This window comes from Hyaena hyaena, unplaced genomic scaffold, assembly GCF_003009895.1.
Source record: "Hyaena hyaena isolate Hyena2069 unplaced genomic scaffold, ASM300989v1 scaffold_964, whole genome shotgun sequence".
Taxonomy (NCBI): Eukaryota; Metazoa; Chordata; class Mammalia; order Carnivora; family Hyaenidae; genus Hyaena; species Hyaena hyaena.
This window is the reverse complement of record NW_024081597.1, coordinates 335,197-354,681: the sequence shown is the minus strand read 5'-3', so window position 1 is coordinate 354,681 and position 19,485 is coordinate 335,197. Positions and strand designations below refer to the sequence as shown.

At 55.1% G+C, this 19,485-nt stretch overlaps 1 protein-coding gene across 1 annotated transcript; it reads left to right on the top strand.

Annotated features, from left to right (window-relative positions):
- Positions 1-1,016: 1,016 nt before the first annotated feature.
- LOXL4 (lysyl oxidase like 4) lies at positions 1,017-16,672 on the top strand. Its single transcript, XM_039221206.1, has 14 exons — positions 1,017-1,296; positions 1,829-2,007; positions 2,891-3,096; positions 4,409-4,447; positions 4,592-4,811; positions 5,661-5,844; positions 6,012-6,166; positions 6,903-7,070; positions 8,122-8,284; positions 10,780-11,023; positions 12,082-12,197; positions 12,866-13,002; positions 13,372-13,483; positions 15,446-16,672. Exons 1-14 carry the CDS (start codon positions 1,017-1,019, stop codon positions 15,514-15,516), a joined length of 2,274 nt encoding a protein of 757 aa, XP_039077137.1. The 3' UTR covers positions 15,517-16,672.
- Positions 16,673-19,485: the final 2,813 nt, after the last annotated feature.

Sequence of the window (19,485 nt, the reverse complement as noted above, 5' to 3'; positions counted from 1 at the left end):
CCGCCCCCTCCAGGCCTCCAATACTACAGCACAGGGGAAGGAGAGGACACTTCTGCTCTTGCACAGACTCTTCTCTTTCCTCCTTTACCCACCCTGTTCTGTCTGCCTGCAAGCCCCCTTTCCCCACCGGGGGAGAACCTTATTACCCAGCAAGGCCCTGATTAAGTATCCCGTCTCTGAGAGCCTTCCCTGCTCGCCCTTCTCTGAGCTCCATGAGCGGGAGATAGTGTTTGATGTCTCCTCTTCTGTGTCCTGGCACCTGGCCTAATAATTGGCCTGAGGCAAGCATTCCAAAAATGTTGGTTGAATCAATGAATCACGTGTCTAGGTGGACCCAGAGCTCGAGGATAGCCTAGACTATCTGAGCTGGAGGAAGTATTAGACAATTTTTGGTTCCGTTTCCTCACTTTAGAAATAAGGAAATAGGACCTGGAGAATTTAAGAGACTTGCCCAAGCCAGCCACACAGCAAATGAGTGGTAGAGGCCTGGACCCCCCTCAAATGATTGTTTCCACTCTCGCATTCCCTGTGCCTTCCATGGTGAGGGTGGCCAGGGTGCAAGAGCAGTGCCCCTAGGGGTAGCTACTCTGGACCCGAGGGCACCCTGGGGCCTCCCCGTGACTCAAAGGGTAGGCCACCGCTTCCACCTACATATAGGACTGTATCGAGAACAGCTAGTTACCGTGTGGTACGCTTGTGCTAAGCACTTTATCTCCAGTGTTTTACTTAACACTCACAACACTGAGACTTAACAGATGAGGAAATTGAGACTCAGTAAGATTAAACTTCCTCAAGGTCACATGGACAGTGAACGGTGGGTTTAGACCAAGTTGCCTAATCTCAGAGCCCAGACTCCACGGATGCCACTAAACACACGTGTGCATATGCACACACACGCGCGGCGGGGCCCTGCCAGCCAGCAGAAGAGGCCTAGGTCAAGGGTAGGGGTGGTGATCACTGTCACGTTTACTCATTCCCCAGGTGCCTTGGCCCCAGCTGCCCCTGAAGCCACCAGGATGTGGCCCCTGCCAGCTGTCCTCTCCCTGCTCCTGCTGCTCCTGCTCCTGCTCCAGGCCCCCCCTTGCAGTCTACAGTCGCTGGGCACCACAAAGCTACGGCTGGTGGGCCCAGGGAGCAGGCCAGAGGAGGGCCGCCTGGAGGTCCTGTACCAGGGCCAGTGGGGCACTGTGTGTGATGATGACTTCGCTCTTCAGGAGGCCACGGTGGCCTGCCGCCAACTGGGCTTTGAAACAGCCTTGACCTGGGCCCACAGTGCCAAGTATGGCCAAGGGGAGGGTGAGTGCCTGGTGCTGCCCAGCAGCAAGACAAGGAGATGATAGTGGGTCTCTCTCAAAGGCTGAGCTCCCTGGGGCTTCAACAGACTCCTGCCCTTTAATACCCAGCTCAAATGACCTTCTCCCTGAGGTATTTCCCGAGTGCCCCAGCTGCACATGACCTTCCACTCTCACCTACAGCGAGGTCCCCACCACCACCCTACTCCATTCTTACGGACTGATTGGCACACAGTAGGTGCTCAGCAAATGTTGTTGAGTGAACAAATGGATGGATGAATGGGTGGACAGGTAGATCTAATTACTAAAACTCCCTGGCATTTTCCAAAACCAGATTGGCAGGACCTGCTGCCAAAAGGAGGCAGCAAGTAGGGTTGTGGATACCAAGATCCCAGGAGAACCAGCTCCTCTCCCCCATCCCTACTTTCCAGTCGGGCTCTGGAAGAAGACAGTTGATAACTGTTGATAACTATGAAAGAGGGACAGCTCGTGACTTGCTTTTCTGTCCCTAAGTATCACCTGTCCCCTGCCCACAGGACCCATCTGGCTGGACAATGTGCGCTGTATGGGTACAGAGAGCTCCCTGGACCAGTGCATGTCCAATGGCTGGGGTGTCAGTGACTGCAGTCACTCGGAGGACATTGGGGTGGTGTGTCACCCCCAGCGCCACCGTGGCTATCTTTCTGAGCGGGTCTCCAATGCCCTTGGGCCCCAGGTGAGGAGGCTGTTCAGGCCCTGGCCAGAGCCAAGGGTTGGGTCACGGGACAGAGAGCCTCTGGGTGATGAACCTGGAGGAAAAGGGAAGGGAAAGGCAGCAGAGTGGGCTGAGAAGCGTCCCTGGGGCCCCCTGTCATGTTGGCTGCCCAGAGCAGGTGCATGGACAGAGGGCCCAGCTTGCAGCAGGACAGGCTGGGGGTTCAGGCTGGGCCTGCTGAGGATCGCTGAAGCTGCTCCCTATAAGGGAGGCAGCAGGGGTGAGGGGCTGCCTTACCCACAAGGCCCGGCCACAATTGCTGCCTCTTCCCGGCACAAACAACCTCGAGCTAAAAACAGCCCAAGCCAAACACCAGGAGCAGGCAGGGCAGGTCCTGGCTCCTACCCTCCACTGCCAGGCAGTCCCAGCTTTAGGATAGCTGGCCTTGGCCCACGAATGCAGCAGGCCAGGGTGGGGTGGTCCTCACAGTCTAAGGCACCCCAGGGCCAGGGCAGGGGGCCCGTGGGCCACGGATCCTGCTGGGAGTCTCAAACAGCTTGTGTGCCCATCCTTGGCTCTCCCCAGGGTGACACGGAGAAGGCCCCTCTGTGCCCAGTGGAAGCATCCCAAACTCCAAGGGTCCCAACCCCAGGGAAAGCACAGACCTGCCTGGTTCTCTCTGGAGCTGAGGAGAGGACCGCAGATAAACCAAGATTCTCTTGTGCTCACCATGTGGCTTTGACAGATGACCCCGTCTCTGGGCCTCTGTTTCCTGGTCTGTCCATTGCGGGCCTGGATGGGGTGATCCCTAAGTGCTCTGAGCCCTGGCTCTCCCACGTGAAGACCTGCAGCGGGCTTGGTAAGGGCGGAAGTCCCGGGGCCCACAGTGACTTGCACCCTGCAGGGCCGGCAGCTGGAGGAGGTGCGGCTCAAGCCCATTCTCGCCAGCGCCAAGCGGCACAGCCTGGTGACCGAGGGAGCAGTGGAGGTAAAGTACGCGGGCCACTGGCGGCAGGTGTGCGACCAGGGCTGGACCAGGAACAACAGCAAGGTGGTATGTGGGATGCTGGGCTTCCCCAGAGAGGCGCCTGTCAACAGCCACTACTACAGGTAGGAGGACAGCTGGGCAGAGAGCTGGTGGGGGGGGGGGCAGGGGGCTGTGGGGCGGTGGCTGAGTGCGTACACCCGGGTGTGAGCATACGTGTGTGCACCTGTGTGTGTGACAGATGCGTATGAGTGTGTGTGACAGGTGGGACCTTGCAGAGTCCAAGGTGGGCAGGGTTGTGTCTGTGGCAGGGAGGGAGACAGGCCCTGCTGGATCTCTGGGTTTCTCAGAATGAGGAGGAATGTGAGGACAAACTTTGGAAACCCTGGGAAGAACCTAGAAACAGTTAGAAAAACGCTGTACTCGGTAATCATCTGAAAAGAATTGCCTGTAGTACAGGATGCTCTCCAGATGAAAACAACTGAACGCAAATCTGTGTCCCTGCTTAAAAGCTGACCTTGACTGAAGCTATGTATGGCGGCGCCCACAGGTAGACACAGGCCTGAGCTCTGGTCTCGCTCCACCAATGCCACACTGGGGGCCCTCAGTAGGGTCCCCAGAGCCTCGATGAGCCAGTCCACAGGGAATTTCCTCCACTCTGCTCTGAGCCAGGCTTTGACTGCATTGCGTGTGAGCAGGACATGGGGTGGGGCAGCGTTTGGGAGAGGAAACATAAAAATACTGTCAAAAACGTGACACAACTGTCACAGGATTGCATCAGCCTCTAAATGGTCACCAGCTCTGTGCTAGTGAAAACTAGATGTGTTTCTCATCAAGGGAGAAATCCCCCCCTACATCTGAGTGCCACCCCCCCTTGCGCACCCCCAGTCGGTTTAGTGGCTCTGTCCTGCATCCCTGTCTTACCGGGCCTGCTCCCAAACACCAGCCGTGTGGCTCCGTCCCTGAGGATGACTGGGATGCGGGTCCCTGACTCCCCTCTGCCTGGTAATTGCACCTTGGGCCTGGCCAACGTGCCTGGCAACCGTGAGGAGGGCAGCCCTGATTATAGGCTCTGAGTGGGCGCTTCTACCAGCCAGCAAGGCCTCCAGCCTGAGCCCTCTCCCCTTCATCTGCATATGGGGAGAGGGCGAGCTGGGGGGCTGCCCACTCAGGGGCCGTACAGTGCAGAAGCAGCCCCAGCTGGGGACTAGTTGGAGAACCTTGCTGGGCCCTGCATCTCTCCCTGGGAAGTGGAGATCATCGGTGTCTGAGCGGAGACATCGTGCCAGGGCTGCCGGAAACATGGCATTGACCTAACAAGGCCAAGTTTACAGACTGAATTCTGCTGCAAACTCAAGGACAGCCCTGAGGAGCTGAGGCCTGGGGGGGGGGGGTCTCCTGCACCCACTCCATCCCCATCTGTTTTCTCCCACCTAGGAAAGTCTGGAATTTGAAGATGAAGGACCCCAAGTCTAGGTGAGGAGCAGCATCTTTAGGGGAGGGTGCAGAGGGGTGTGGCATGAAGGGGAGGGCATGTCCCTTTCCTCCCCAGCACCTTGGCCCCCCTGACTCCTGAGCTCCCTGAACCCCTCCCCACCCTCAGTCTCCCTTGTCTTCCAGGCTGAAGAGCCTGACACAGAAGAATTCCTTCTGGATCCACCGGGTCAACTGCCTGGGGACCGAGCCCCACATGGCCAACTGCCAGGTGCAGGTGGTTCCAGCACAGGGCAAGCTGCGGCCGGCCTGCCCGGGCGGCATACACGCTGTGGTCAGCTGTGTGGCGGGGCCCCGCTTCCACCCTGCAAAGGCAAAGCCTGGGCGCAAGGAGTCTTGGGCAGAGGTGGGTCGGGCCAGGTCTGAGCAGGAATGGGTGGGAGGGACCGGAGGGGAGGGGCTCTCCAGGACAGACTGGAGGGGAGTGGAGAGAGGAACCACCCCCAGGAAGGAAGCATTGGTGCAGACTGGGAGGGGGACACAGAATGGTAGAACCTTGGAATTTATTTAAAAGGAACCATTTATAACCCGACCATAAATGGAAAGCTGACATCACTTGCCATGAATAGAAGGCAACCATAAAAACAGTAATTACATTGTAGCTAACACCCAGTTGAGGCCCGAAGGTATTGAACCTGAGCCTGGCCTTTGTTATAAAAAGCAACAAGCAAGTGGCAGTGAGGTGTTACAGACATGGCGGCCCCACAGAGGGATGGCCTCCTCCACGAGACAGGAGGGACTGGGGCAGAACTAGTGCGGAAGTAACTTCCCCACTGTGTGAGTCAGCTTAATTACTGCCGTGGGCACAGCTCTCACATCATCTCACACATCCCTTGGGAAGCATCGATCTAGTTCAGCCCCACAGGACAAGGAAGAAGCCAGGGCTGGACAAAAGAAGGGGGCCCACCCCCCTAGAGGTCAGGGAGAGGCTTGAGAAGCCCAAGAACCCCAACTCCTAAGGCTCCCTTGTTCCTACTACCACCAGTGTGGTGGTTCTTTGTCATGAAGACCTGAGAAAAAGTGGCTTGTTGGAGGTAATAGCCCTGAGCTGTCAGAGGTGGGGCTGGAACTCCCTGTCATTGACTCGCCCAGCTTGAAGGGGCCCGGCCCAGGCTCCCCGCCATGGCTCAGCTCCTGCCTGCTGCCCCCTGCTCAGCCCTCCCTGAAGCCGGTTTTCTGGTTTTTTCAAAAGCAGGAGCCGAAGGTGCGCCTCCGCTCTGGGGCCCAGGTGGGTGAGGGCCGGGTGGAGGTGCTCAGGAACCACCAGTGGGGCACAGTCTGCGACCACGGATGGAACCTCATCTCCGCCAGCGTTGTGTGTCGTCAGCTTGGCTTTGGCTCTGCTCGGGAGGCCCTCTTTGGGGCACAGCTGGGCCAAGGTAAGTGAGGAGGCTTGGGGTGGGGCGGGAGGACTTGGATGTGCCCTGGGTCTGTCTCTTGGTGTCCAGGGCCCAGGACAGGGGGTCTCCCTGTCTGTGGAGGGAAAACCACAGGTGTGGGGTTACAGAGACGGACCTTGCACAGCACCTCTCCCTCTCCCCCGTAGGGCTGGGGCCCATCCACCTGAGTGAGGTGCGCTGCAGGGGATATGAGCGGACCCTTGGTGACTGCCCCTCCCTGGAAGGGTCCCAGAATGGTTGTCAACATGAGAATGATGCCGCTGTCAGGTGCAACGTCCCTAACATGGGCTTCCAGAATCAGGTGAGCTCAGACTTGGGCATGGCCTCAGGCTGGGGGGCTGGGAAGCCCTGAGAGGGCCCTGGGGCACATCAAGTGAACAGGGCATTCTCAGAGCCAGTCTGGAAAGCCCTCTCCTTGAAGTCCCCTGGCCTGGCCTATGTCCCCTCAGGGCAAGGTTCTGGCCTTCAGAGATGTCCAGTGGTGGCTGGCACTCGAGATGGATGCACTATGACCACAGCCTCTCAGGTCCCCAGTGAGGCTGAGAATGAAGGTGGCTAGAACAGAGGGCCGCAGGGCTGTCAGTGCTGGGGAGAGGCACCGGCCAGGCAGCATGGGACGGTCAGAGTTCAAGTGCCCCGCAAACATGGATGATGGACAAGTCGCTCCTGTCTCTGATTGTGGCTCTCTTCTGTAAATTGGGGTTAACTGTCTCATAGGGTTATTGTGAATGGGACGATAGATATGAAAGCCCTTTGCCATTGGCAAGCCATCATTAATGGTAGAATTTCAGGAAAGAGGAGCACGAAGACCAGAGCAGGAGCCCCGGGTGAGGCACCTGGACTCAGGTTTCCCTAGTGGGCAGGGACATCAGACACGATCTAGCAAAATGCCCCCAAGGAACAGAGAAGGAGACAAACCCAGAGGAGTGTAGTGCCCAGGGCTGCACAGTGAGCTAGGCCGGGCAGGTCCAGGCTGGCGTCCCGAGCCCGGTCCTCCTGAGGCCGCTGCCCCGCTCACACACCTGTGACCCTTGCAGGTGCGCCTGGCCGGTGGGCGCAGCCCCGAGGAGGGTGTGGTGGAAGTGCAGGTAGAGGTGAATGGAGTCCGACGCTGGGGTGCCGTGTGCAGCGACCACTGGGGACTCACTGAAGCCATGGTGGCCTGCCGACAGCTCGGCCTGGGTTTCGCCAGCCACGCAATCAAGGTAGGTCCCTGTTGTGCTTCCAAACGTGCTGTGCTACCATCGCTAACCTTTCCTGCATTCCTTCAGTGATGAATTATTGAGTGACACTGTGGGCCGATAGAATGTTGGGCCCCAGGGATATTGTGGAAAACAAGACATAGCTCCTGCTTCATGGGATGGTCGGTAAAGTGAGGAAGGCGGTCACCAGAAAACATTCACACGACAGGCACATACTTCTGTCTGTGGGAGAGATGACTAGAAGCTCACCAGAGAAGGTGGGATGGGGAAAGCCCATGCAGAGACCCTGCGACCCAAGGAGGCTTGACCCAGTTGGGGGAATCAGGGACCCGGGCTGGAGTGGGGCTACCGAGGGCCAGTGGTGTGATGTGTGAGGGAGGAGGAGGAGGCAGGCAAATGGTACAAAGTCTGCAATGCACATTTTTCAAAACTCTCTTCTGTGCTGTATGGCACACTGCTGGGGTGGAGATGAACATGGATACGGGAAACATAACATGGCAGTAGCCCAGCTGAGAAGCGACGCTGGCGTGGCCCAAGCTCGTGGCAGTCCCGGGGGAAATAGGGCTAGATTCGAGAGCCGTCAAGGAAAGAAAATCACAAGGCTGGGGTGTGGCTGCGATGGTACACGGTCCTCCGCTGGGCCGCCTGGCCGGTGGGGCTGCCAGGGACACCTCACGTAGAGAACTGGGGCCAGCCCTGTGCACAGCCGGGCCCCAGGACGACACGAAGCACAGCTGGAGAAATGGGGTGGGCCACCTGAGTGGGCAGCAAGGGGACAGGGCCCTCCTCTTCAATAGCTAAGGGCAGCCGTGGGAAGAGGATGGGGGCGAAGCCAGCGGTGGAAGGATCTCCCTGCCTCAGTGCAGTGGAAGACACTTCTGCTCTGGGTGGGCCGCGCAGTAGCAGGGAGTGTCCCATCACTGAAGACTTTGGAGCCAAGGCTGGGCCCAGGTGGGCAGGGATGTTCCGACAGGGTTCTAGAGCATGGGAGTCAGAGGAGAGGATTCCAAAGCACCCCTCAGCCTGAGCCGGGTGCTGCTGGCTGTTTTCTCAGGACACCTGGTACTGGCAGGGGACACCGGGGGCCGGAGATGTGGTGATGAGCGGCGTGCGCTGCTCAGGCACAGAGCTCGCCCTGCAGCAGTGTTCGCGCCACGGGCCGGTGCACTGCTCCCACGGCGCGGGGCGCTTCTCGGCCGGAGTTTCCTGCACAGACAGTGAGTAACGCCCACGGTGCCAGTGGGACAAGCGGACCTGGGTCCCGTCCCCCCCACCCCCCAGTTTGGAGAGCCTGCACCTCCCATTCTCTGGGAGGGCCCAAGAGCTGCTCCCAGCCCCAGCCCCGGACAGGTAGGGGGTAGGAGCGCTGGAATTGGAGCACTGGTTCTGTCTGCCATTACCAGTTGTGTGGCCAAGTCCCCCATCCCGTGGGGATCCAGCCCTGCCCTGCCTGGCTCATGGAGTTATTGTGAGGATTAAAACAGAGGATATGAGAAAACACAAGGATACCCAACAGTGGTTTTCAATGTTCATGTTGTGACCGTTAAAAAAAAAAGAAACAGGATAGAAAATGAGAGCATGTGTCACACGTAGTAAGGGCAGCCATCCCGGCATTGTGTATGTGTGTACGGGGCCACGGCGTAAAATGTATTTCATAGTGGAGTTTGTAGGAGGAAGAGTCTGAAAGCTGTTGTACAGGAAATGTAGCCGTGAGGAGCGCGCGCGGCCCACTGTGTGCCCTCCTCCGGAGCTGCGGGGTTTGCCCAACAGACACCAGCCCGTTCTGAGGCCCCAGTCGGCCCCCCACACCCAGATTCTCGGGGCGGCAGCATCTGTGTGACATCTGCCAACCGGTCGATGCCAAGATAACTGTAGCCTGTCCAAAGGCTGCAGGCTGCACCAACGCGTGTGGCCACTTGACCTCATTCCTGGCCCAGCTTGTATGCCAAGACAGCCTTCATCTTTGTCTGTGAGCCCTGGGGCTTCCTCTCTGTCCAGCACACCCTCGCCTGCAGGGTCATGTGGCGCCGGAGTGGGCCTTCCCGGCACCGAGGCTCACGGCACGTCGGGGGCCTGCTCCCCAGTCTCTCCCTATCCTGGGAACCCTGCACCCCCTCCCTGGTCTACTGCCTGGCGAATGCTTTGGACACTTCACAATGGCTGAGCCCAGACAGGCGACCTGCCGCCTGTGGGACTGTCCCTATCTCTTCTCTGTGATTTTTCTCATTCCTTTTTTCCCTTTACTCTCTCTCCTCCTCGGTCTCTCTGAACATTCTCTACTTTCCCTCAGGAATGCAGGGGTCTGTCAGGGGGGATAGCCTGGCTTTCTCCCAAACACACCACTGGAATCTCAGGAGCATTAGTGACGGTGCAGGCATCACCTGCCAACCCAGCCAATTCCCACTGTCAGCCCCCGCTCCCTGAAAATAAACCAGCAGCCCCATCGCACCAGCCTCAGCACCCAGGCCCAGCCAGGTGATGCCTCTACCAAAAATCTAAACTGAAACCCTGTGTTTGCATGAGCGGGCGTTGAGAACGGGCAACGTGTCACTCTTGGTGTTACATGGTAAAAGCTGCATCTCCACGTTTCCGTAGAGGGGAGACACGTGGCTCCCAAGGGGGATAAGGTCCCCCGTGACAGGAAGGGAACAGGGTTGGCACCAAGCAGCCTTTCCAGCATCGTGGACGTTTATGCACAGAGAAGCACCAAGAGTGTCCATGAAGCCTCAGAGGAGAGCACACAGGACAGCCTGGGTGAGCACCCAGACCGCAGTCAGGCTAGGACAGGAGCCCTGGAGGAGGCCCAGGCCTAGGACTGCAGCAGAACGGACCAGAATGGCAGAGCTCCGGAGCAGGCTCACAGATGAACTCTCCGGACTCTCCCTGCCAGTCCTCTCCCCTCTGGCCCCTACCTTGAAGGAACTGAGACCCCGAGGGCGGGAGGGAGCAAGCTGAGGAAGCCAAGCTGGAGGCAGCTGGGCTGAGGAGGGGCTGTGAGCCTACACATAGGCACCTGTGAGCTGAGAAGCATCTGACAGAGAAATACTAGCTTACAGGGGCACCTGGGTGGCTCAGTTGGTTGTGTCCGACTTCAGCTCAGGTCATGATCTTACAGCTGGTGAGTTCGAGCCCCGCATCAGGCTCTGTGCTGACAGCTCAGAGCCTGGAGCCTGCTTCAGATTCTGTGTCTCCCTCTCTCTCTGTCCCTCCTCTGCTCACACTGTCTCTCCATCAAAAAAAAAAAAAAAAAAAACTTTAAAAAATTATTTAAGAAAATACGAGCTTACATCCACTGTGTGCTTACCATACAATGACCTAAGCACGTCCCAGGTATTGGCACTATCGGCATTATTATTATCCCTCTCTTATGGATGAGGAAAATGAGAGACAACAGGTTAAGTGAGTCACAGAGCTAGTTAATGGTGTAGTCAGAAGTTAAGCAGGAATTGAACCCAGGCAGCCTGGCTCCAAAGCCATCATGCTTAACGGTGACACTGTACCTACTTCCCAGGTTACGGCAATAGATCGTTCCTTTGTTACTAGAACTCACCAGTCCGAACTCTTAAACCTCCCTACTCTTCCGAGTAGAGCCCTACTTTTCTGGTAGCTCCTCCAAGAGCTTGGCTTGGGGGCACACCTCTCTCCCTGTGCCTGAGAGCAAAGCGGCTGCCCTCTGACCCTTTGCACGGCCCTGTGTCTCCTGTGGCCCCAGGTGCCCCGGACCTCGTGATGAACGCCCAGCTGGTGCAGGAGACGGCGTACCTGGAGGACCGCCCGCTCAGCCAGCTGTACTGTGCTCACGAAGAGAACTGCCTGTCGCAGTCTGCTGACCGCATGGACTGGCCCTATGGGCACCGGCGCCTTTTGCGCTTCTCCTCACAGATCTACAACCTGGGCCGGGCCGACTTCCGTCCCAAGACGGGCCGCCACAGCTGGATTTGGCACCAGTGCCACAGGTTAGTGCCTTGGTTCTGGACAAAAGGCAGAGTCCAGGAACCAAACCAGTCTGGCCTTTCCCTGACCCCACACACGTTCCTGGGAGGGGTGTGCACTCTGGGTAAGAGCCTTCCTTCTCAGACACCTTACTGGCCTTGCCTCCAGGAGCCAATAGGGAACCCCAGAAGCATCGGCTGCCCCCCTCCCCCCGCCTGTCACTCCCTTCCTGTCCTGGGTGTACCCCAGTTGATGGTGCTCACAGGGTGCGTTTCCCCAGCAACGGCCAGAGGAGCAGTCATTGCCGGCCGAGCTGATGTCTGCTGGAATATTGGACAACTTGTCCACATTGGACTTTGGGCCTTGTCTTTAGAAACCACATAAAGTGAGGACTCCTAGAAAGCCGGAGACCCAAAATAGACATCCCATCCAGGGTGCTGGCTCTGCAGGGAAGGTTTGCTGGTTTCTGCCGCAGCAGAGCAAGGCCCCCAGAGAAAAGCGTGAGCACTGCTACTAAAAGGAGACAATAGGCATTCTTTCCTATCAGGAGTCTCCAGCCCAGACAGAGAGACAAGGCCTGGAACAAAGGCAGGATGGAAAAACGGTGTTTTCTTCTTCAGGACACGGCATGGGTGGGGAAAGTGGCGCGGAACGGGCAGCGACTCTGGGACCTGGCCTTGCTGAGATAATGAGCGCTTTTCCCTGCAGCATGAATAAGTTGTCATTAGGACCGGATTGGAGACAATGGTAGCAATTTGGTCCCAGGCTCGCAGGGAGCAGAGTAAGCCCTCTCGTCAGCGGCTGGGCTCCTAGGCCGGCTGGTCCCTAGAAGGGTCCCTTCCCGCCGCCTCCGGTCAGGCCTCGTAGCCAGGTGCCAGCCTCCTGGAGGCTAGCAGGGCAGCGCTTTCCCCTCCTCACCTCACCACCCCTAGGTGGTGGGCGCAGCTGTGCCCTGCTGCCTGGAGGGGGTGACAGGTAAGTGGAGGGTGGGTTCCGCTAACCTTGGGCTGGAGAGGGAGAAGGGCACTGCGCTGCCAGCTCCTCCAGAGAGGACCCTGCCTCACCCTCTTCCCCTTCGCAGGCACTACCACAGCATCGAGGTCTTCACCCACTATGACCTCCTCACTCTCAATGGCTCCAAGGTAGCTGAAGGGCACAAGGCCAGCTTCTGCCTGGAGGACACAAATTGCCCCACAGGTATATGGTTTCCTATCAACATATCCTCCGTTTGGTTCCTCAGCCCCTTCAGGGTGAGGGTCCCTTCTGCCCTCAGAAAACCACCTCAGGCACCTGGAGACTCTGGCCTAGCAACAGCACGCCAGGCAATTCAGAAGCTTCAGTTTCTCACCTTCCGACATCTTAGGGGGAAGGTCCACTGCCTCCGTTCCCAACGCACTTCTTACGGCTTCTAAATACTTAATACCTTCTATTTTGGATAGTAGTTGCCGAGCTGTTTCCCTTGAGGGCACAGATTGTCTGATTCCTATTTGCATACCCACAGTTCCTAGCCCTTAAGAACGGCATGGCAAACACTGGCTCTTCAAAGGGCTAGGCAAATGTATTCTTAGCATGTAGGGCTGGAACCTTCCAACTGTACTTCCTAGGCCAACAGGAGTTTCCACTAGTGCATCCAAAGAACTAATCTGCCATAGATGGGGGTTTGCTTCAGTGCTGGGTTCATGGTTAGGAGGAATTCTGCCTCTGATACTCAGGCAAATTATGTAACAGAACTGCAGGTCCCGAATCTGATTGCATGTAAGTGGTATGAGTGGCGTGATTTTAAACAATAACGTGAAAGGCCTGGCAGAGTGCTTGGTCCCGAGCACCTATCATTGCTCACTAACCGTCAGCGCCCTCCCTCACAGGACTGCAGAAGCGCTATGCGTGTGCCAACTTTGGGGAACAGGGAGTGACTGTCGGCTGCTGGGACACCTACCGGCATGACATTGATTGCCAGTGGGTGGACATCACAGATGTGGGCCCCGGGAATTATATCTTCCAGGTAAGGGGGCTTGGGGATTCCCTACAGAAACTCCATTTCCTGCACATATTCCAGAGGTTTCCCTGAGGTCAAATGAAGGAAGAGAGTCTCATAAATAGGGTCTCCAACAGGTCAGGCCCGTGCAGGAGCTCTCCTGTGGGGAAAGAACATTGAATGCAGATCCAGGGGACCCTAGGTTTGGGTCTTGATTCAGTGGACAATGTAAAATAGGATCATGAGTGCTTGCCTTGTGGGTGGCTGTGAGGATGAATGAAGCGAAGAATAGAAATATCCCTTGTGAGACGACAGGAAGTGTAAAGGATTATTCCAGTCACTGCCAATTTAGAAGCCACATCCCCTGCTTTCAGCTGTCCCCCTCTCTCACTCCAGGTTGTCGTGAATCCCAAATACGAGGTGGCAGAGTCTGACTTCTCTAACAACATGATGCGGTGCCGCTGCAAGTATGACGGGCACCGGGTCTGGCTGCACAACTGCCACACAGGTAAGTGCGAGCCCTCGTGGGGCCAGCTCAGGGTGCCGGGGGACATGCATGCCCATGTGTGACTGGACTGTGTGCGGAAGGGCAGGGATGGAACAGAGAGGAGTTTCCTTTGACATCTTCACAGGTAAATTTCTAGATCCAACTGGTCCCACTGGCAGTCTCACCCAGTAACTACTTCTGTGTCCCTCTTTGTCCTTAGGGCAGTTTAGATTAGAAACTCGGACCCCCATCTATCCGGGAGTCTTTCCTGTTACTGTTCACCTCCCCATTCACATGGCCTTTCTTAGCTGTCCCTGTCCTAAATTGACTGCCTTGCAGGCAAAAGTGGAAGTCCGCCAGCTGTGTTGCCATCCCCAGCTGTGAGCACAGCATACGAGGTGGCCACAGGGACAGGGCTCAGTACACCTGCAGGTTCGGTAGTATTGGATGGAGGAAGATGCAATGATTCAGTGGGGGGGCAGAGTAAGGAGGTGCCCTCACTTGTCTGTAAAGGAAAGCAGCAATCCCTCTATCTTCAAGTTATGAAATCCCTGTATTTGCTATGGGGTGTTGGTGTTCACACCTTTGCGCATACGGGGTGGGGCGGGGCAGGACTGGTTTATTCAGTCAGCAAACATTTAAGACCTACCTCTGTGTTGAACACTGTGCCAGGCACTAGGAGAATAAACAGAAGTAAAACTTGGAGCTCAGCGGTGAACAGGGTAAGCAGGCATGCAAATGGATCACCCCAATACTGAGTACTCCAAACCAACACGAACTAACGCTGAGCAAGCATGGAGAGAAAGCAACGACCTGGGGCGAGGGAGGTTTCCCAGAGGAGGTGACGTTTGAGAGGCAGAAGTCAGGGAAGAAAGGAAGAATGGAAGAAAGAGCAGAGGATGTGGCCTCAGAGGATTTGTGGACAAGGCTTCATTGCGATCCAAGTCCAAATCCACCACTTTCTATAGAGCTGTAAGACTGAGGAGAAAATCACAACCACAAAGAGGTTTTCTGTTTTAAAATGGAGCTACAGACTTCAACTAAAGCTCTTTGCGGGGAGGGTTATGATGGTTCTTACTAAAAGAATGACTGTCCTGTGGGCTTCTGGGAACCTCTGACAAATTTCAGTCAAGGGGAGCAAAAAGATCAGATTTATGTTTTCAAAAGGTAAGCCTGGCAACAGATGGAAGACAGTAAGAGGAGAAAGAGGAAATAGCCCAAGGATTTGAAATTGTGTGACTGAGTAGATTTTGCTGCCATTAAATGAGACAGGGACGTGAGGGACATCAGGAACTAGCACCCAAGGCTGCACAGCAGAGGGCAGGCTGCCAGGGATCCAGGCGGTGAGGGAGGAAAGAACAACAGTGCTGTTCTGACCACGGTGAGGGTCCCTGCAGAAAACGAGGGGCATACTAGGGAAAGGTACAAAGTTATTTCATGTAAGGACTATACAGTGTGTGCATAGGACTAAGGAAATGAGGTGATAAGCCACAGTGGAAAACGGTCAACACCTTTCAACTTAAAGGGGCACAGGAAGGAGGCAGGTGAAAGCTCGAGTTCGACGGGGAAGCTGATGGAGGCCATCACCACAGGAACAGAGAAACACCCCAGCCTCTCCCACCTTCCATCCGCACATCTCCTGCTGTTGCTTCCCAATGACCTAAATCAAGCAGAAACTAGAGGCTGAGGGGTTCAGGATGAGGCAGGTGCTAGGGGCCCAATTCTCTAGAGCACAGAGAAAACAGAAAGGGTAGAGGAGTCTGGGGATGGGGGGTGGGCAAAGGATAAACAGCACAGCCCTTTCCACTCGGTAGCCTGTTCTTGTGTCCTTGCAACTACATGTCAGGGGTGTTTGTGCCCACAAGTGACCTAATGTAAAGGGCGAGCAGGGCAGGATGTGTGCGTGTGTGAGAGAGAGGCTGTCGGGGAGGGGAAGAGAGCATGAGAGGGCAGGCTACTCACCTGTTCCTCTTTGGTCCGCAGGAGATTCCTATCGAGCTATCACAGAGCTCTCCCTGGAGCAGGAGCAGCGTCTCAGGAACAACCTCATCTGAGGCCATCACTGCACACTTCCGGCTGCTGCTGCCCACACACCAGATACCTCAGCTTACTGGAGCCATGCCCTTCACAGGGCCCTAACTCAGAGGGAAAGGGGCCAGTGCCAAGTGGCACCAAGAACTTCTCAGGAAGCCCTTCAATGGCAAGATCACCAAACCAAAATGGTACTGCTCCCTCAGGAGGACTCTGGGCCTGTCCCCTAAGGGCCTTTGGTCTACGGTCTGTGGCCTCTAGGCTTTGTTCACATGAGCTGCTCTTCCACAAGGAGACCCCAGAGTTCCTGGCTCAGGAGCAACCAGTTCCTTAGAGAGGGACTGTGGTGCTTTGCAAATGTCTTGGGAGTAGAGGACAAAGGACAAAAGTACAGGGGAGGCAGGATTAGCTCTGCTAGAAGCTCAAAGCAGCGCAACTTGTGTCAAAGTCACAACTAGCAGAGAAGTTGATGGAGTCCCTTGTTTGATCTGTGCTCATTTAGAACTCACCCGTCATTCTAAGAGTCTCCTCCAGTGCCTTTAGCTTTATCCTACTGCACATATGGGTGTTTCTAATATCCTGGAAGCTTAGGCCTCAGGCATCCCCTTATCTCCTGATGGGCCACCACCACCAATCACAGTGATTGAGAAGGGGCAGGCCACACAGGGTCCTCCTGCAGAGCAGCAAGAGAAGTCCAAGCGGAAAGGCTGCTGTGATAACATGGACTCTGGCCCCGGCCAGGGTCTCTGACAAGGAACAAATACGCCATACACCTGGCAGGCAATCCAATCTCCCTCAAGGTCACTGTGTATCTCAGGACTGGCCTAAGTTTCAGGTCTCAACCAAGTTTCCGGAGTGAACTTTGCGCGGAATAAATCAGACACACCTAAGATGATCCTTACAGGTCTGATGCACTAATGCCAATCAAGTTGCTCCGTACAGACAGCTACCAGACAAGACTGGCTACGGCTCTGCGGTTCCCAGCCCACGAAATCTCACCCCTTCCGCTCTTGCTGAGCTGCTGACTAGCACGAGTGGGGCACGCATACTACTTACAACAGCCCCATTACACTTCTCTGATATTAGCCTTTGATATTAGCAGATTGTAGTCTGCTTCCCAGTCCCCTCCCCAGGCTCAGGGCTGAAACACGGGTTGGATAGTTTAAGGGACGAAAGGGAGGAGGCAAGAAGGAAAAGTCCAAGGATTGTAAACTTTTATCTTAAATTTTTTTTTTTTAATGTTTTATTTTATTTCTAGGAGAGAGAGACAGCATGAGCAGGGGAGGGTCAGAGAGAGAGGGAGTCACAGACTCTGAAACAGGCTCCAGGCTCTGAGCTGGCAGTCAGCACAGAGCCCCACGCTGGGCTCGAACCCACGAACCGCGAGATCATGACCTAAGCGAAAGTCGGATGCTTAACCGACTAAGCCACCCAGGTGCCCCAGGATTGTAAACTTTTATAATGAGCCTGCAAAGCCGAAACGAACAGTAGCAGATGGGGCAGATTTACAACAGTACTCCGCTCACCACAGTGCGCAAGCTGTCCCCCTTCCTTAAGGAGTAAAAAGGGACATGATCTGGAGGTATCCTCTCTGAATACAAAGAAGTGCTTTCTTCCTCCTCCTCTTCTACCTTCCCTACTCCTCATCGGGCAAAGGGAGCATTATATCTTGGCGTGGCAGTTTAGGTAAACAAGGGAAGGACTGATTTCCTGTTGGTCCCAGCAAACCTCTCCCAAACAGTAACAACATTATACTTGCACATGCAGCTAATGGTCTGTGAAAGAATGTGCAGCTCGTGGGGGAGCGTGTGGTGGCTGATGACTAGACTCGGACAGGGAGGTTACCTACCGCTTCTTCCTGCATCCAGTTTCCGAGAGGGCCAGAAAATGTGGGCCCGGCAGCCCGCCACTGGCTCTGGTCTCAGTCTTGCCGCCCACATCACACGCTTGTTAGGTGCAGCCTGTTCCAATTCTTGGAAAAAGCTATACAAGGGCTACGCTGTTACACCACTGACTTGAAAGGGAAGGACGTGGGAAGACTGGTGGCTGGCATGACTTGTAACTAGATGAGGAATGTTAACAGAATACCAACCACCAGATTCCAGACAGAACCAAAAATGTCAGAAGACTTTCACCCCGGCATTCTGGAGTCCGAGAGGCTCAAGTGCTGGGAGCCTCAGCTTACTAATTAGAAGCCTAAATTATTTCTATTCCACCAAGACCTTCACTCTATGGGGAGCATATTAGAACTCAAAGGCGACGTACATTTCTACTACAAATTCCAGGTGACACTGGGATTTAGTCATTTAACATGTATGAAGCAACAAAAACACCTAGTAGAGTGCTTGCAGGATCTTCTGGAATATCTAACGGAGGAGCCAGGGGCGGCTACAGGGTGCTCTCCGGTTGACTCAGCTTGTGACGGCATGGACAGGGCCAAGGATTTGGGTCCCATCTGCACAAGCTCAATGTAGTTCAAGTAGGGCCGTGGCAGTTCTTCTTACCTCCACCCAGCATACATCCGTGGAAAATACAGCTAAAAAGCACATTCTCGGGGCGCCTGGGTGGCTCATCCTCGGGTCACAATCTCATAGTTTATGAGTTCAAGCCTGTGTCAGGCTCTCTGCTGTCAGCACAGAGCCCACTTCGGATCCTCTGTCCCCCTATCTCTCTGCCCCTCCCTCACTTTCGCGTGTTCTCTCCCAAGAAAAGCACATTCTCTACTAATGGTGGAAGTAGAAACACTTCATAGCTTTAGGTACTGGCTAAAAACAAATTCCTTCTCTGGGTCTAATAATAAGGATAAATCTGAACATTAGAGGAGGCTGATCGTTAGCTGAAAAAAGCATATGCTACTAGCCACCTAGCAGACAGCATTAGAACGAGAATAGTACCTTAAAAGCTAGGAGTAATCAAGAAAACTGGGTAATAAACAAGCGGCTCCACGTCACCATTAACAATGCCCTTAAAAGCCAAAATGCTATTAGAAAAGGGAAGACAAGTGATAAGGACAATCACCTTTTTCACTGCCCAAGGTCACTCATAGCCTTGAAGAATCAAAACAAAGGTATACCTCAGAAGCCTACCAGGCAGTATGAAGCCTGGCTACAGTGCTTGCCTTTCCTTTCCAGTGTAGCCATGTTGTTCAGACAGATCTGCCTATCTTCAGGAATTCTGCTCCATGAAGACAGAGAGCACAAGCCCTAGAGCTACAAGTCAGAGAGGTGCATCAGGCCAGGTACTAGGACAGAGGATCAGAGAGGGAGTTATTTAATGCTCCAAGCTTAAAAGTGGGGCCCTGAATAGGAACAAGGGACCCTCTCAGAACTAACCAAGAGAATGAGAAAAACAATGCTGAGGAACTGCAAGAAGACCAGAATAGCAGCAGGGATAGCTGGGTCAGGGCGAAGACCCGAGACCAGTGCCATTTGAGGAACATCTGAACAGAGCTCCCACTCTACCATGTTCTGGGCAGTGCTAATAATCCATCATTGTCATGAGCGCCACATACAAATACAAGGCTGCTGCCCTCAATGAAAGCACAATGGAACATTATTTCTTGCTAGCACAACCCATTAAGGTCTAGCACTGCCATTTCTTCAGTGCAGAACTTCTTTCCAAAAACAAGGAGAATGCAGGCAGGAGATGGATAAAGCCTGAACTGGTGGCTCAGACTTGTCAGTGTCCTTTAGGAAAGTTCTCACTGCCCAGAGGTGTTTGCTTTATTCTGGCAACTCTTCACGGTAATGGATAGTCTGGTGTAGCTCGCCAGGTACCTCAGGCACAGGCGGAGAAGATGATACCGAGAACACACTGTGTGCCAGAAGCCTTCTGCAGAATGTCAGGTGTGACAGAAATGGACGCAGGCACGAGGCTGGGGCGGGCATGTCCAGGGAGGGCACGGAAGGGGAGGGGAACTAGCACATACCAATCCCCAGAGAGGCATTTCTGTAGTATACCCAGGCAGAGAGCCAGATGACCAGCAGTCTGCT